The 18703-nt window shown below is 39.7% G+C and overlaps 1 protein-coding gene across 2 annotated transcripts in view; it reads right to left on the bottom strand.

The window, feature by feature from the left end:
• Positions 1–334: 334 nt before the first annotated feature.
• LOC129103514 (estrogen receptor beta-like) overlaps positions 335–18703 on the bottom strand; it is a 30951-nt gene continuing 12582 nt past the window's right edge. For both annotated transcript variants that reach the window (XM_054614015.1, XM_054614016.1), the window contains exons 3-10: positions 16843–17042; positions 16637–16753; positions 15599–15958; positions 13365–13503; positions 9068–9201; positions 5817–6000; positions 4685–4990; positions 335–3048 (exon numbers count right to left, since the gene is read on the bottom strand). In XM_054614015.1, coding sequence (XP_054469990.1) covers positions 2934–3048; positions 4685–4990; positions 5817–6000; positions 9068–9201; positions 13365–13503; positions 15599–15958; positions 16637–16753; positions 16843–17042 — 1555 coding nt within the window. In that variant the 3' untranslated portion in view covers positions 335–2933. The remainder of the gene's footprint in view (positions 3049–4684; positions 4991–5816; positions 6001–9067; positions 9202–13364; positions 13504–15598; positions 15959–16636; positions 16754–16842; positions 17043–18703) is intronic.

Consider the following 18703-nt stretch of genomic DNA (forward strand, 5'->3'; position numbering starts at 1 on the left):
GGACACCAGAGAGATGGAGGAAAATTTGGTCGTGGACTCAGGCTGCTTTTCATTTGGAACCAGGACACTTTCCGTGTGACAGGCAATGGTGACAGAATCACTGTGGTGTAATAAACCTCTCCACCAACTAACCAGCCCAGAACAGAGGGTAATGACATAAACACAGGTTTACACAGTGTCACTGCTCACGACAGCAGCAAACAACCAGCTCACAGGCCAAGAGCAAAAGAGAGACAGAATCACTGGATCTCCAATTACGGCCTGATGACCCTCAGGTGTATATAATCTCAGACTCACACTCAGTAAAACAGAAACAAACAGTAAAAAGTGTGTAAAGTTGGATTTATTTTGTGAACTCTTCTTCATGGTTTGTATAGATTGTCACCTTGGATTGACAAATGTTTGTCATGATTTGTGGTTGTACGTTTACTGTATCTCCGGCTAAGAGCCGACAGGTTTGACAGACAAAAACTTACAAAAGACATCATCTGAATATGTGTGTTTGTGTGTGTGTGTGTGTGTGTGTGTGCATGCATGTGCAAGCTACAGACATCAGGAAAGAAAGAAACAGAGAACATGTATCTGTCTATGAGCAGTGGTCGGGTAATCTGGAACTGAGGCTGAATTTACATTGGCAGCAAAGTGGCACAGCTCAACTGGGCGTCCAAAAATGACATAAATGATGCGTTTTGGTAATAAATCCGATATTCTGAAAGATTGACTGTTTTTAATTTATTTGTCCGGATCAAAAAAAACGAAGCTGTTTGGACTCGGATGGCACTAAATAACTTGTGTGGTTAATGAGATCATAATCAAAAACACCACCGTAAAGAAGAATGAAACACGAGGCTGTAAACGTGGATGGAGACGTGAAGTTCAAATACTCAAGGTAACAACGGTTTCTTGTGTCTGTTAGCCAAGAACAACTAAAACACACCAGTTCTGGACCGATGCTCATGTTCACATTTTTCCTCGTGTGTCATCCATTCAGGACAGCGCATAAATTACAGCGAGGAACACTGATGATTCCCCCATGTTCAGTTACTTGGTTACATAAGGCTACTGAGCAAAACTGAACTATTACACAAACTAAATATTAAAGTGCATTTAGACATTTATTTCTCTTTGTTGAGGCGGAGGCTCTTCGTCAAAGTGAACACAAGCAGAATTTGCTTATATTAGTAAACCATCTGTGGTACAAAAAGGGAATGTGTACTAGAAGTATTGTACTGTATTTATCCCTACTTACTTGGAATTGAATATATCTGTAAAAATAACAATTTGCAGTTTTCATTACCTGAAGGTATAGTATGAATAAGTCGCAAGACCTAATGCATAATTGCCAATAATGAGCTTTATCTGGTCTACTATGCTTAAATATAGTAAGCAAAGGGAACTCTGTCTTTAATGAAATTTGATTTGGACAGTGTGTTTCTTTTCTAAAGGTTCAGGTATAAAGTAGATTGTATACAAATCCTAAAAAATTGTTGCAAAATTTACAATCTTTTCTAAAAATACAAAATGTATGTGCATTAAGTTAATCTGGAATGTTTTCCATTTAAACATTTTTTTCCAACAGTTAAAAAAAAAGATCTCATAAAATGTAAATTTGGCAGGTTAGCTTGTTTTAGCTGCACACTGATGCTAGCATATCAACATGCATTAGCATGTTAACTTTACCCTTAAAGTACAGCTAAAGCTAACAAGAATGAAGTGTTTAGTATCACGGGTATGAAGTTATGAATCTATCTGATGTATACATACATGTGCAGCAACTTAGACAGGACTATGTTTCTTTATTTTTGCAAGTGCAGCTAGACTGTTATACGTTAGCATGTTAGCACTGTGTCAGCGTGCATACAATAAGCGTTTTAACAAACTAATGTTTAGCATGTTAGTATCTTTAAATGCATACAGTTAGCATGCTATACTAATAGTTAGCTTGTTAGCTTAAGACAAAAAAGACAAAAGTGAACTTTAAATTGGCAAACATCGTATGAGTAATTCTTGGCACAATTAAGAAAAGTTTTTGTATCTCACTTTTGACTACCGTACATATTTCTTTCCAAAATAAGGTCAGACTGGAAGGGGAGGGACTTTGCCTTTCTATACAATTAGAAAGTAATGTTTAGCATGTTAGGAATACAACATACATACAGATAGCAAGTTTATATATTTACATCACTTTTAAGAGCTTAAACTGTCGATACTAGCATATCGAGTTAAATTGTGTTTTGGTGCCGATGCCGATGGGGTTTTTGGGAACAGGTCTGTGCCACACATGGTGTTTGGTAAATCCAGCCTTAGTTTAACCAGATGAACAGAGAAGAAAGCTTGCGTTAACAGTCATCTTTTTAAAAAAGGCCACAAACTGCTGCTTCTTGACTCCACGGAAACTTGTAGTTTTGTACAAAGAGAGTAGAAAAAAAACCTGGATGAACAGGCACCGATTCAAATACCAAAGTACACAGAAGAAGTGAAGAAGAAAGACAACAGTGTGATTTTTTTTTTTTTTTTTTTTAAAGCTATACGACCAACAACCGTTATGGAAATGTATGTGAACCGTGTTGACCACATGCACCTTTTCTGTAAGTCACTGCAGATTGTAGACGGCTTGTTCTAGATGTTACACCGAGGTGAAAAAAAGATACAAATACTGTATATCAAAAAAGAGCTCAAACTGACTGGCAGAGGTTCAGTGATGTTCTCACGAACACCGACTGTAGTGCACATTCACAAGAAATATTTACGCACACAGAATATACATTCGATCAAAAACATAATTTTTTTTTAAAGACTAAAAACATCTCAACACTACCTCACAACAGAACTTTCTGTTTGTTTTTTTTAATCCTCTTTTTCTTCTCTCGATCTTTGGCGGGATGGAAAACCATTAAAAAGGTTCAGTCTCAGTTAAGTCTCTTTCTGTCCTGTCATCCTTCTAAGGCCGTTTCCATGAAGCCCCGATTGGCGATGATGTAATCTGTGGCTTCCATTGATGGACAGTCGTCTCCTGCGTGCAGAGACCACGGCTCGGAATGGATGTAACTGTGAGGAAAGTTTATAACAGTTATTATTCATTCATAAACCAGTGTGACATACTGGGAGCATTCCTACTTTTTATCACCAACAACTTTAAAAACACTAAAATAAAACATAAAATATCTTCTTTCCTTAATTTATTTCTTATTTTATTTTCCTTCCAACCTTATTTTTTCAATATACTCATTTCATCCTGTCCTTATTATCCCTTCTTTCCTTTCCTTCATCCCTTAATCCTTACCTCCTTTTTCTTCTCATCTTCTCTCCTTCCCTTTTCTCCTCGGTTTACTTTTTCTTCCTTCTGTTCTGTTCTTGTTTCTTTCCTTCTTTCCCTGCAATTCCTTCCCACATTCCCTTCTTATTTCCTTTGGGCTTTCCTTCATTCCCGCTTTTTTTCCTGCCATACAACTGTCCTTATTTCTTTCATTCTGTCCTCCTGCCTTTCTTTACCCTCTGCTTTCTTTTTCCTTCCTTCTTCAACTGCTCCGAACGCATGAAAATCCCCAAAACTCTTAATATTCAGACTCTTCCTCTCTTCCTACAAAGGGTCTTTTCAATGTGACTTGTTTGATTGGTTGAGCCAGATTGGAACCATAGACTGTATATAAGAAGTGTGTTTAGTCGTCATGACGTCACCCATTGGTTTGTGGACTACGGTTTTGAAGCCTCGAAGTTCGGCAGTTTGGCCAACTTGGTTTTCTGCAACCAGTAAATAAAAGTGACCATATTTGGAACGTGGAGGAGTGACGTCGAAACACCGTATACGTCTCTGGTGTCGACCTGTCAATCAGTGTGTAGCCCCGCCCTAAAGCATCCCCTGCTTTATGGTCTGTCTGACTCTAAATGGAGCATCATTTACTAAATGAACATCATGCTGTATTGAAGAAGACTTGAAACTAGAGATTGAGACCATAAACTCATGTTTACAATGTTTACTGAGGGAATAAATCAAGAGAGAAGTAGAGTCATTTTCTCATAGACTTCTATACAACCAGAGGAGTCGCCCCCTGATGGACAGCAGAGAGAATGCAGCTTTAATACATGAAGCATTGGCTTCATCAGCTGTGTCCTTGTGTGTGTGTGTGTGTCTATATTTGACACTTCAATGCAACCTGCTTGATCGGATGGTGATTCGATATATTTCGTGGTTAAAGGAGCTTCTGTTAAACGATGGAGTTAGACATTTAATTTCCTATAGATTTCTGCCGTTGTATTTGCTGCTTACTTTTCCTCCCTGCAGTATTAGTAGACTTGTTTTATTGAAGAATAGGCGCTAACAAAGCGTGGCTAATGACAAAACCTCAGTATTTTGTAATTTAAAAGCAATGTTAAGTTTTTCCTCAGCAGTAACTAATCAGGACTCAGTCAGCAGGTCTCCTCTTCTTTTCTCTCTGCTCTACTTGGAAGAGGAACTCCCGTCTGGGGGGTGAAGATGATGCAGATCTAGGTTTGATTAATTGTCTGGATTGTGTCCACATGTCCACACCTCATGGGCGGACGACACTTTTATAAAAGATGGTCGAATAACTTTTAGTAAAATTCAGAATCCAGAACGTTAACTGGTAACATAATGTCCCTGGTGGTATAACTTCTGAACTAAACTAAAGGATCTGATTATTTTTGCTCCACCACTGTAACCCACCCATTGTTGTCCAAGTGAGACACGTCTAAACTCTGAAACGGAGGTGAGGACTGGAGGGGCAGATTCTGCAGGTGTCCGTCCAGGTCCGGGTCCTCAGGAGGTCCATATGAGCCGTCAGCGGCCGGGTCCTGGTTAGACTGGGGCTGGCCGTACTGGTTCTGGTCAGAGTAAGTGTCTGAGCTCGGCGAGGACGACGGCTGACTGCCGCCGCTGGTCATGTTGGCGTCCAGCATCTCCAGGAGGAGGTCGTACACCAGCACCACGTTCTTCCTCTTCATGGTGGTGAGGTGGTCCATGCCTTTGTTACTGCAGAGGAACGGAGAACAGAAAGAGTGAATCACATGATACAGATCATGAAAGGAAGTGGTTGTTGCTTCACGCCTTTGGCTTTACTTTGATGTTAGGAAACAGCTAATACACTGAAACAGCTGATGACCCGGCGGCATCTTTTAGATTTCTTTTTCATGGCTATAGCTATTTAAAAAGTCGAGACTTGCTTTGAACTTTTAAACAGTTTCCGCCAAATTTATTCTGATTATTTACTTCTTGTTGTGATTGGACTTTGTACCTTCATTTTCATTTTCTAAGTGGACTCAGTACATTCACATATTGTTATTTCATTATTATGTTCATTATTTTCATGGTATTCTGGTGTGGTTTGGGATGGAAGGAGAGCCCTTATGTGTATGTTTTTATTGCTGTTGCTATGTCAATTGTTTAGAATCATTGAATTTGAAAAGCTTCCAAAACCCATTGGATATTAATGCCAGAAATGTATTTACGTTATTAGTGTCAGCTTTTTCACTGTAGAACTCTTTGACTTTTTGGTATAAAACAAGAAAGTCAAAGTGCTAAAAAATAAACGTTCCTTATGAATAAAGTTTCACTTTTATCGTCACTGTTTAACAAGATTTTTATTGGTTTCTTGAAAAGTCAAACATCTTTACTTTAAGATCCTTCCATCATTCAAGAACTGTGAATTGTATTCATACTGGTTGAGCATTGATGTATGAATATGTTTGTGGGAGTGTACTAATCACAAAGACACACATAAAGTTGGCTAGTGTTTAAACGTCTGTGTGTGCTTTTTACGACTCTCCCCTCTGGATTGTGCTGCGGTTTCTGGCTGTACCTGACGTGGCGGATGTGGGAGAGCAGCATGGTGAGGTGTCCAAGGCGAAGCGTCTGCTGCTGGGTCGACAGGCCCAGTTTGGAAATGGACCAGACCAGAGCGTCGATCACCGAGTCCAGCAGACGCAGCAGCTTGTTCCTGCTCTCCAGCTCCTCGGCCGTCTGAGGGGAGCTCGTACACAGATCTGTGACACAAAGCACATTCATCATTTTTTATTTCAAAAAAGAAAGGTAGATTAATATAAGTTTTGGGCCAATATTGACCTTTTATTTATGATTGTAAAACAGTTGTGTTTAGGCCACTAAAGCTGCGTTAGATGTACTTCCACATCGTTCATGTGGAGACGATGTTACGACCCCTCCTCTCCACTGGGGATTTGTGTCCCGTTTGCTGTCTCTGTTTCTTATCCTGTCTTTCATAATGTTGATCGTCAGCTGATGAGCCTGGTTTGGTTCCAGCTTTTAATGTCCGTCCACCTGAACTTTGACGTCTCCTCTTCGACACGGCTGCCGTTTAGTTTTGTTTGCTCCACACATGCTGACATCGCTGACTTTCCAGTGTTATTTATTATCTGTTAAATAATATATATATATATATATATATATATATATATATATATATATTACTTTTAACCTGTCTGGTCTCCCATTAACGCTGCAGCCTTTTAGCTGGATTGAAACCGCAATGAATCAGCAATCCTTGTTTCAATCAGAGTTGCGACATTTACGCAAACAAAAAAAAAAATGATTACAAGATTACAGTTTCTATAATTAAACATGAACCATTAAAATCGTAAACATCTGGCTTATCGAAGGCCACAAATGGAACCATGATGGACATTCCAGATGAAAAAGACGGGGAAGCCGTAGATCAGCCTGTCGGGACCGAGGACAGACTCAACAGTTGAGCCACAACTTCCATCTGTCCAAATACATAAATCTTTAAAAAAACAAAATCCCTCCCCTGTTCTCTTTGACGTTTTCAGACTCGATTTCACTTCTTTCGCAATTTGTTCTTCTTTTTTTCATGCCAGCTGCAGTGGAGCAGAGATCAACAGAGAGCACGGAGTCTGGCAGGGACACCCTGTGTGTGTGTGTGTGTGTGTGTGTGTGTGTGTGTGTGTGTCTGTTAGAGAGGGAAACTTTGGTAAACTCTGCGAGGACATGCGGAGAGGTCGGTCACCTCGATGAAACCTGTACAGTGGCTTCTGCTGCTGCTGGTGGGGGAGGGGTCGACTGGGGGAGGACACTGTGACCGCTGGAAGCACATGAAAGGCTTGAAAAAAAAACCCAAAAAAGAAGCCGTACAGCAATAAAGTCCATCTTCAAAAAGGTAATTTCATCCAAAATGTTCTTCAAACAAGCCGACAGTTCTACCAGTCCAACTTCTGAGGGAGGATCACCTGAACCACATCCAGAGACTAGTGTGATGTGACCCTGGAGCACAATACTCTGTTGTAAAATGTATTTTATTGTGAAGTTCTCAATGGCTTCAACTACACTTCAACTCAATGAAATACTAGAGAACATGAGTGTACATGTCTGCTAAATTGGTTATTTAAATATATAGATATTTCAAAATAAAAACTATGGTAGATATTCTTACCGATGTATGTATCGTACTTATCCTGGGAATATAAACACGTGTTTCAATGTGTCAACTCTGTGACACTAACAAATCACTTAATCAAGCATTTTTATCTCTCCTTGTTTGTTTTTATGAGCAAAGAGAAATATAGTAAACATTTGATTTATGCAGTGCCCTTCACTTTTACTGGTTAAAATAAATTTAAAAAAAAAATCATTTTTCAGACCAACTGATGATCTAGCTGATCATACCACAAAAAAAAAAATTCAAGGGAATTTTCCAAAACCTTCAGTATTTCGAACAAGTTGCTCCTGAATAAGAAATTCTAACTTAGTGAGCCACAGATGTCGTTTCAATTTGTATCAGATACATATTTAATCAACAGCTCAATTTTTGTTTTTTTCTGCATGATTTTGCGTTCAAATCTAGACCAACGAAATGTGATTGGAGACCTTACAGTCTGAGTTATTGAGGAGTTTAGTTAAAGTGGGAATAAACAACAATTTTGTATTTTCAGAGTAATCTCAGTGACCGGCTCTTCTGCCAACAGCGTGGGATTCCCCCCCCCTCTCCTCTTGGCAGTCTCTCTGGAGCAACCCAAACAACCACGAAACTTTATGCAAATTAATGCGTGAAGTTGTTGACAGTATGCTTATGAACATATGACGTCATCTGGAGACTTTTGGAGCTAATGCTAGCTACTTTCATTAAAACACACACACTGCACTTTTTCCCCCTGGCTTTGTGCTGTAAATTGAGCATCCATTTTCCAGAGAGATTTTACCTGGTGGCAGACAGAACTTCTAGTCTCTGCATGGTCATAATCTGAACGCTGATGGTGTCATTATTCTATATCCAAATAAAACATTTACTTCATAACGATAAGCTGAGGATTCAGATTCAAGAAGCAGATCGATACAGGATTCAGATTTGATCATTTGTTATTGAACTTTGACCAAAACAATGGGATGTTAAAAAGAGGTTTAACTTTGTCAGTCAATTGGATACAATTTGAAGTCATTTTTAATGAATTCTTTGCCTCAGGGCTTATATGTAAGAATATGATGTGCTCTATATATACAGTACCAGTCAAAAGTGTGGACACACCTTCTCATTCAACTACTTTGAAGAATGTAAAATATAAAACATATTCTGGTTTGTTGAGCATTTGTTTGTTTACCACATAATTCCATATGTGTTCCTTCATAGTTTGGATGTCTTCAATATTAATCTACAATGTAGAAAAAAATAAAAATAAAGAAAAGCCATTGAATGAGAAGGTGTGTCCAAACTTTTGACTGGTACTGTATATATATTGAAGACTCTAACATGACCTATGTTTCATGATTTCTAACTAAGTTTATGGGAAAGAATGATTTTGAAAATCAATTTTGGCTGTAAAATAAGAAAATCACTTGAACCTAAATAATGATATCCAGTCAGATTATTTGCTCTAATCAGATTTGTTTTATCACGGGGTCAGATTTGTGTCAAGTGTCATTGACCCACTACCAAGCAGAAGGACAAACTCTTCCGGGTTATGCAAGAACCACATTTACCGATTGAAATGGATCAAAACAGAACTTGACGCTTGGTGCAAACTAACTCATCCGTCAGAGAAAATAAAGTGAAGACTGCGGTTAGTCCGTGTCAGCAGAACTCACTGGAGTTGAGGAGGATCATGGCCTTCAGACAGACGTACTCCTCCCTCTGAAGCTTCAGCTCACGAAACCGAGAGGTGGCTGCAAGCAGCATGTCGAAAATCTCCATGATGCCCTCCACACACTGTCCCTCCTCCCTACAGAGACACAGAGAGAAGGTGAAAGGCAAATGGAGGAGAGCCACGGAGAGGGGAAGACACTAAAACTAAAACTAAACCCCCAAACCAGGTTTTCATGAGAAAATGACTCTACTTCTCTCTGCTGTCCATCAGGGGGCGACTCCTCTGGTTGTATAGAAGTCTATGAGAAAATGACTCTACTTCTCTCTTGATTTATTCCCTCAGTAAACATTGTAAACATGAGTTTATGGTCTCAATCTCTAGTTTCAAGTCTTCTTCAATACAGCATGATTTAGAGTCAAGATAAGAGATAAAATAAGATAATCCTTTATTAGTCCCGCAGCGGGGAAATTTACAGGATTACAGCAGCAGAGAGGATAGTGCAAACAAGAGACATAGTAAATAAAAAATAAATAAAAAGCAAGATCAAAATAAGTATTATAAATAAGCAAATGAGCAATAAAAAACAGTAAAAAACAGTAGAGAATCCACAGTAACTGAAATAATATATATACAGACAGAAACTATTATAACTATTTTATTGCACAGTGTATTAGTGTATTAGTGTAGTGTCAAATAGACCAGAAAGCAGGGTATGCTTTAGGGCGGGGCTACACACTGATTGACAGGTTGCTACCGCTACCAGAGACGTATACAGCGTCTCTACGTCCCGCCTCTGCATTCCAGATATGATAACATCCGTTCATGGTGGCGACGGCCATATTCCAAGACGGAGATGGCACAATCACCCAACTCTAGGCTGCGTAACGGCATCACACGTCCACTTCTTCTATACAGTCGACGGTATTTAGAAGTGTTGTTGATGGATTCAGTTCCTAATCTTTTAGTGCAAAGTGTGCATATTGTGTTATAAATATACAAGGCGACAGCTTCTCCTAACTGAAGTCAGGCTTTTGCAATTCAATTTAGCTATAAACTGATCTGGAGGCAGGTGACGTGTATATGGAGGCAACTTTGCTCACCAACAAATCCCCGTCCCCTACTAAACACCAACTCTGCAGACTGTGGAGAAAGCAGTACTAGTGAAGAGCAATTAGCCTGTGAATAGCTAACACTAATTGCTAGCACGCACATACCCCAGGCTTGTACGTGAACACAATTTCACAAATCTTTTTAAGAGCTAATACTGTATTTTGATCGGAGCAGAGAAATATTTTTCCGGTAAAGCTCTCAAGTTGCAGTAAATGTACAGTCTGTGTAGTTTTTATTTGTAAAAATCAAAGTTCCTGTGCAAATAAAATGCAGCAATCAGTAACTAGGTCACTAGTATTTATCACGTATATATGGATATGAATCCATAGGATAGGATTAGGTATGAAACCTCAGCCTTCATCAGTAATAAATACATTTTGACAAGCACATGACTATCACATGACTATCACATGACTATCACATAGGTGCAGAACATGCTCAGCCAAACAGGCTTTTTCACTTATCGCACATTTCTGGATTTAAATCATAATTTTGATATTTGACACTTTGAAACTAACAGATGTCAGTACTTTGCTGCTGCAGTTATTTTGATGATTGAACAGCACATCAAAAGACACAAAAAATAAACCACGGGCGTTACAAACTGTGATGCAAATTTATGCGGGGAACTGGAGACAAACAATCCTTTCTTCAAGATTCCTCACATCTGTTCCCAAAGCAACATCCTAAGTGTTGATTGGCTACAACGACAGTTACTACGGTCCTGTCATCCCCCAAATCTTTGCACCTCTGACTTGACAAAGTCTGTTTATGAGACGCGGACAGGTAATTCACACTACGACACCTGAAAAACTCTTTCAAAAACAAGTGAGAGAGTGAAGAAACGTGCGGCTAATTAGGTGAAACGGTGATGGAGAAAGAATGTGTGACGGAGAGAGAAGATCTGCAGGAGGAATGAGTTGATTAGAGAAAGAGGATTAGAAAGAAAACGACTCTGCTTTCTGCCTTTGTTGGCGTCTCTTGTTGAGTAAGTGGCTGGATTAGCATCCAGGATGTTTTACTGAGCTGTCCAAGGAGAACGGGCTACCACCGGATAACGGAAACCTCTCCACAGAGAATAATAAGGCTGTGTTATGAAAACACATCAAGGTTAACCTAAGCCTATAGTGATAGTTTCCGTGGCATCGGGGGAAGAAAGGTCAAACATTAAAAACTCATCCCACCAGTCGAGAAAGAAAAGACTTTTCTATTGTCCTCAAATACATTTACTGTTATTATCTAATTCTAATTTCAGGGTAATTTAATTTCTTCTTGTTAAAAAATCCCAGAAAAAGAAGACCAAAATATTAAAAACACATCAATGAGCCACACTGTTATTCTTTCATTGCCCTGAACACACAAACTGTAGTATGTTTGGACTCAATCCCTCATTCACCGTCTTGCTGCAACAATTGCTAACAAAAGCACCAAATGTGGATTAATCCGCTGCTGAAAATAGTCCCCAACAAATGCACTTTTTTCATCCCGTTTGAGGCATGTTAGCTGAAAGATTTGTGTCCAGCTGTTTAAGGAAATATCTGATCTTTATTTAAAAAAGAAACAATATATTTATGCTTTTTTTTTCATATCTTATTAAATCAAATCTTTAGTACGAACTAATGGACTTGGAGAAGGAAGACAAGAAGTCGAAAAGAAGTGAGAGATGAGCTAACACGTTGTTGATTTGGACTTTCTGTTGGATTTGTTGAAAAGAAGAAAAAAAAAATGACTTTAAAAAAAGTGTATTTATACATATAAAATGTGTCACCTTCATGAGAATGCAACCACAAAAAGAAAGCGTGTCACCTTTGTTTCTGTTTGTCTGATATGGTCATGCACACTGCTGCACACCATTCTGCAAAATTAAGTAACAACAGCGACAGCCAATAATCTGAGTCAACACTCTGCTGCACTTTGAACACCCAAGAGCACACATTGTGTTCGTGTTTCATGAACTGCTGCTCCTGCTGACAGATGACAGGATTAGGTGTTCTACGGTTCATACGGAAATCCAAACGGCAGCCTAATTACGGTGTGTTTACCATGGATACAAAGGGTGACCTGAAGAGCCGGAGAGAGTGAACCGTTGTCTGGCTAAAGTTGAAGGTCAGTGTGGAAGGGAATGGTGAGTGATGAAAGATTTTTGGCAAGAAAATGAGCCAACAGTCCAGAAGAATGGGAGATACATCTGCAGCAAGTGTTTCTGATATCTTCACTGTTTCAAGGTCTTAGTGAAACTTGTCAACTGAGCAGAATACAACAATGTGGGTTTAGGATTACACTAACTGTAACCGCCATTACTGTTATGGCAAACATGGCGGCTGCACACGAGACTCCCTTTAATTAACTCGAGTGAAGAGAGAAACGGGCCTTTTTATGAGGCAGACTATTATTAGAGACAAATTTTTATTTGTGATTTACAACAGTCGTGTGTGAGAATATTAAGATTCTTTAATTAAGAAAAAAGAAGAATTAAATCATTTGAAAATGTTACAAAATTAAAAGTGCTCATTATGAAGCAGAGGTTTATTTTCCTGAGGGTTGTATCACCAGGTCACAACCTCTTAAAGATGCATTCTCTCTCCTGTCCACCAGGGGGCGACTCCTCTGGTTGTATAGAAGTCTATGAGAAAATGACTCTACTTCTCTCTTGATTTATTCCCTCAGTAAACATTGTAAACATGAGTTTATGGTCTCAATCTCTAGTTTCAAGTCTTCTTCAATACAGCATGATGTTCATTTAGTAAATGATGCTCCATTTAGAGTCAAACAGACCATAAAGCAGGGGATGCTTTAGGGGCGGGGCTACCTTTTGATTGACTGGTCTCTTTTAGAGACGTATTCGGCGTCTTTACGAGGCTGCTCACTGGAGAGAATAATAACTTCATATGTTGTATTTCACTTCTAAATCCCAAATTGATTTGCATTAATAACACTATGACATTAAGCCAGAATTTAAGCAAAACATTGTGCTTGTAGTACACATTAATTTGCAAAAACACTAATTGAGTCATACACCCTGTAAAAGCATGTGAGGAAACACTCTATGCAAACAAACGAACACAACAAAACTATTAAACCTGCATACTGGCCCATGAACAACTTCCTAAAAAAGCTCAATAACAGATCAGCTGTTCGTGCTTTGGACTGCTGATGGCGGAGGTATACACGTTACCAAGCCTGCTCACCTGTTGAGTTTGAAGTCTGGTGAGAAGATGAGTTTTCCAGGATGATCCACCGACCTCCAGATCAGACCCAACATCAGGATCTCCAGCCAGCAGCACTTCAGCAGGTGGATCTGGTCAGCTAGACTCAGCTCGACAAAACCTGAGGACAAACCACACAGAGGAGAAACAGGAGCGCTTTAGACCAAGAATAAACATAACCTTCATATCCATATCCTGCCTGGATTCAGGAGCATATTAGCACTGTGCATTTAAGGCAGAAGTTCACCTCTGAATGTAAGCCCTTTTACAGACTGAGGGTACAAAAAACATATGATTTTGAGCTAGTTTCCAGAGACAAATTTTGCATTCTTCAAGACACAATCATAAAAAAACTATTGTTGCTACAAAACCAGTTTAATTAAAGACACATTTAGTGAAATCATGAATCCAGAGAATGACCATAATTGAGTACATCAACACAATGAGCATATAGACTTCACTCTTAATGTCCACATACAGTATTCCTCTAAAGCTCCGTTTGATTTCCATCTAAAAACACCTTCCAACAATTCACAAAATTGTCTTGTGTTTACTTGTAGCACTTATACATGATTAAAGATGAACAAGGGTTTATTTAAAAGGAAGACTTCAACAATTATATTAATTTAATTGATGTGCATTTAATGAAGAATTACAACGCAAAGACTGGAAGCAGAGGGAAACAGTTTGTTCCATCAAACGCTAAACTCTAAAGCAATGAGCAGATAACTTTAAGTTATTTGAGCCATTTACCGACTGATTACGGCTGCTCAGTCCTGTCTTTATCCATAGTTTGCTGGTTTTGCACAATATCCTAACGTATCTTATTGTTGGCTAGCTTTCTCACTAACAAGCAACCACAGAAAGAAATGTTTAGGTGAATAAAAAGGTGTATTTGCAGAGACTGCATCCTGTAAATCACTAAAAGGAGTTTATCAACCATATATTAAAGAGTAATAGACAGACGTTGAAAAATGCCCTAATCTCGAAAAGTAATGACATCATTGAGCAGCTACTGTGTACTTAGCTTGAAAGCACCTGGCGGACCGCTCTGTGCTTTATTCGATCTTTTATCAAGCGTACAATGCACAGTCATTTTCACCTCGGTCTACATAAAGAAAAGAAAAATCAGGGAATATGGTCTTTATTAAAAAAAAAGAAAAGCTAAGTCTTTGTGATCCTTTCACATTAAACACCTTTCCTGGCGAGTTACCTGCTGGGCTGAACACTGGCTAAGAGGCGAAGAGGAGGGGGAGGGGGGGGAGAGAAAAGGAGAGGAGGGAGGAAACGCATGAAAAGGGATATGAAAGTAGAGAAAGAGGAACAGGATCAGTCAAGAAAGAAAGAAAGAAAGAAAGAAAGACACTTGTTCTAGCCTACAAATTTAGACGTAAAAGGTTAATGACGATTATATCTGTTTATCCATGAAGCCATGGTCTCATTTGTTTTATTAATCCAACCATCACAAGCCACATTTGACACACAACATGAACGATGAGTTGGAGATGTGTTTACTGTAGCCTCGGCTTTGTTTCTACCTCCATAACCCTCAGTCTAGTTTGCTGGATTCTCAGCGAGCCTGCCTTCCACACGTGGCTGATGGTGACAAATTCAAACTGCTTCCACTGACCGAGAATCATCGCCATCGAAACTAATGAACCCTGATGTTTACCCTGACCTTGACTTGATCACAATATTATATACACAAGGCATTATATCATTATTTACAAAAGTAATAATAAGCAGGAGATATTCCGAAACAAAGATGCAGATTATTTGCATCATGTTTTTCCATGTCCTTGTTGCATAATAATTAATAATAATAATAATTAAGCCTTTATTAGTCCCACAATGGGGAAATTGCGGTTCTCTGCATTTGACCCATCCCGGAGGAGCAGTGGGCTGCAATGAAGCGCCCGTTGCATAGTCGTTTCCGTACAGAGACAAAGTAGAAACCATTAGAAAGCTCCAAAATAAATTCAATTTAGGTTCAAATCGGGACAAAAATCCAAAAAAACACTCAAAAGCAAATGCAAGAATTCATGTAAATCTGTAACTTTTATGTGCAGTGTTATATAATATTTTATGTGAATTTCTGTGTCAAGGAGTAAGACAAAGAGATGGGTTCCTTAAAACGTGTTTCCTGAGGTTAGATCTGTTGGAAAAGGTTCAGTCCTGCAATAAGGATTCATATGAAGCCTGGATTTGGATCTTACCCGGGATCTTTTTAGCCCAGCTGATCATGAGCACCAGTTCTTTGTCGGCCAGGTTGGTGAGGGACATCATCATGCTGGCCTGGGTGAAGGGCTTCTTCAGGTCCTCCATTAGGTAGATCTCCGGAGGCTCCGCCTCCATGATGCGGGAGATGAACTCCTCTGGGCTCATGACCGGGTGGTGAGCGTGATTCGCCTGAGGGAGCGGGGTGAGCGGGGCGAGAGGAGCCTCCAGGTGGAGGTGCCGCTGGGCCCGAGGACCCAGCCCCACCCGGACCATACCCCTGCCTGTGGGGTCTCGAGGCTGGAGTCCACCACGGCGGTGTCGGGCTCCTCGATAGCTGCAGCGTTCACGCCTTACACCTGGTAAGATGACAAAACTTGTCAAACGTGCATTCTCTCTAGTGTCCATCAGGGGGCGACTCCTCTGGTTGTATAGAAGTCTATGAGAAAATGACTCTACTTCTCTCTTGATTTATTCCCTCAGTAAACATTGTAAACATGAGTTTATGGTCTCAATCTCTAGTTTCAAGTCTTCTTCAATACAGCATGATGTTCATTTAGTAAATGATGCTCCATTTAGAGTCAAACAGACCATAAAGCAGGGGATGCTTTAGGGCAGGGCTTACTGTGATTGACAGGTCTGCCACTACCAGAGTTGATTACAACACGGCTGTAATCCAAGATGGCGACGGCAAAATCGACAAACTCAAGGCTTCAAAATGACATCCTCTTCATATGTACAGTCTAGGCTGTAGCCTGAAATTTAATGGAGAGACGTGAGAGTGGTATCCATCTTAACTTTTCCTTTATGTGTCTACCCACCTTCAATATACTGTATCTCTGCATCCATCCTGATAAATGATCATACGTTGGTATTTCAGTGATTGCTAAGTGAGTTTTCAGAATTCTCAAAGTTCCCATGCCATAATGAGCTCACATGTAACACTCTTTAGCTCTTCACTTTCAGTGCTTGAATTTGTTTCAGAGCTGCAAGTCGACAAAACATCAAGGACCCCAATTAAACAGGTGAGCACCTACCGCACTTCATCATGCCCACTTCGTAGCATTTACGGAGGCGGCAGGCCTGGCAGCTTTTACGTCGGTTCTTGTCGATAGTGCATTGATTCGTGGCGGGGCAGATGTAGTCATTGTGTCCTAAGGAGGGGAAAGAAAAGACGTACTGCAGAATTACTTCGATATAATACTTACTTCGGAATAATCACGGACAGAAAAGGTCTCGGTACCTTGGATGCTCCTCTTGAAGAAAGCCTTGCAGCCCTCACAGGACCAGACGCCGTAGTGGTACCCCGAGGCGTAGTCGTGGCACACGGCGCAGTAGTGCATGTCGGCTTTCCCCGCTGCTGATGAACACAGGGAGGAGTTGACGCCATCCACTCCTTCCCCGGATCTCTTCCCCAGCGGCTTGTTACAGCCGATGATGGAGCTGCAGCAGGAAGAAACAAAAAAAAAGGACAACTTGACATTTTGGAATTTCAGCCAGTCATTCACCAGGTCATTCGTCTCCCAACAGGTACTCTTTTGCTGAAAATGTCTTCACAAAACGCATATCAGTCAACTGGAAAATTCGTTCATCACTGAAACATGATGGCTGTTTAAATATCCATCAACCATGGCCAGTGGCATTATGATAACCAACTGGTACAGCAGCACAGAAAATGACTACATGTAAAGCAGAACTATGGAGGTAGAGATAAATCCTAAATCAACTGTTACCGAGTAAATCCATCCACTAGAATCAGTGTGGAAAGCTGTCCGAGTTCAAACAGGAACAAAAGTTTGGTCATCACATTTCAACTCCAACTCTGTGTGCAGGCTTTCCCATCATCCAATGGTCATCTTAGCTGAAGAATACCTAAACCACTGTCACCGTTTTGTCTTTCTCTGGTGTCATTACAGCCTTTGTCCTTCCATCACAGGCTTTGATTGGGCCCTATACGTGGAAATGTACCCAAATGCATTGACAAACATGCATTTTATCAAATAAAGCTCCTGCATTCTTGTTAACTTGTTTTGTCTTTCCTTAACAAGTTAGTTTTCTTCCAAATTGGGGTTTTCTTATATAAACCAAAAAAAACCAAATACATCTCAATACTACAAGTTCATGGTACAGTATGCATGAATGTTGATTGATTGAAGCATGTGCGCGACACTCGTCTGTAATATTTGTTGCTTCCCCCACTCCTATTTTGGATTACAGTGGGGTACAATAAATGTCCAAGAATACTAAACTAAAAAAATCTATTGATTTTATTCCACAAGCTACTGTTTGTCATGAGAACCTTAGCAGATGCTGAAAATCTGGCTTTAGCAGATCTTTAGAGGTTGAAGTTCTGGAGGTTGTCCAATTAAACGCTTTTTGCAGAAAGCAAACAAGTGCTATATCTGACCAGTTGTTTTTTTTGCTTATTTCTCCAAAATTTCTTTCAATACTATCAGCTCTTTGTCCACCATACAAGACAGGCAGACTGGGAGGAAAATAAATAATACAACAGTTACTTTAATTCACCAATTTGGCGTTGTCTCTTCCAAATAATCCAGCAACATAACTATCCATTCAGGAAATGAAACCGCACACTTTAGGATCCTCCTTAGCCCGGGAATACGTACGAACATTAATGGTTTGCAAGAGTGTAATTTAACAATGTAAAGAGACGCGCAACAATAGTCCGTAATTAAAAAAATAAACATATTCCATTGATGCATTAATCCATCAAATCACACTTCAGGATATTCTCTTTCAAATGATTCATTTCGGGGGGACAAAAAAATGGTTTATTCAAAAATGTATGCAAAAGTTGCGGACCTAAGTAAAGCTTTTAGCCTCTCACTTTCACTTTCACTTTTTTATGGTTGATTTGATTTATCAGAGTTATATAGGCTGTTCATTTAGCCATTTATCACTTTGTGTTAGATGTTCATTCATCCAGATTAATTCATCTCGATATTATTATTACTTTGAGTGAGATGTGAGATTGGAAGCATTTATATTGCCTCTCAACAGCGAGTCGGCGTTTTCAACTGTAAGTGCCGTATAAGAGCAGTGCGTAGCAGCGGCTGTGAGCCATCCAGCAGGGGGCGCTCACG

Source organism: Anoplopoma fimbria, chromosome 15 (assembly GCF_027596085.1).
Source record: "Anoplopoma fimbria isolate UVic2021 breed Golden Eagle Sablefish chromosome 15, Afim_UVic_2022, whole genome shotgun sequence".
Lineage (NCBI taxonomy): Eukaryota > Metazoa > Chordata > Actinopteri > Perciformes > Anoplopomatidae > Anoplopoma > Anoplopoma fimbria.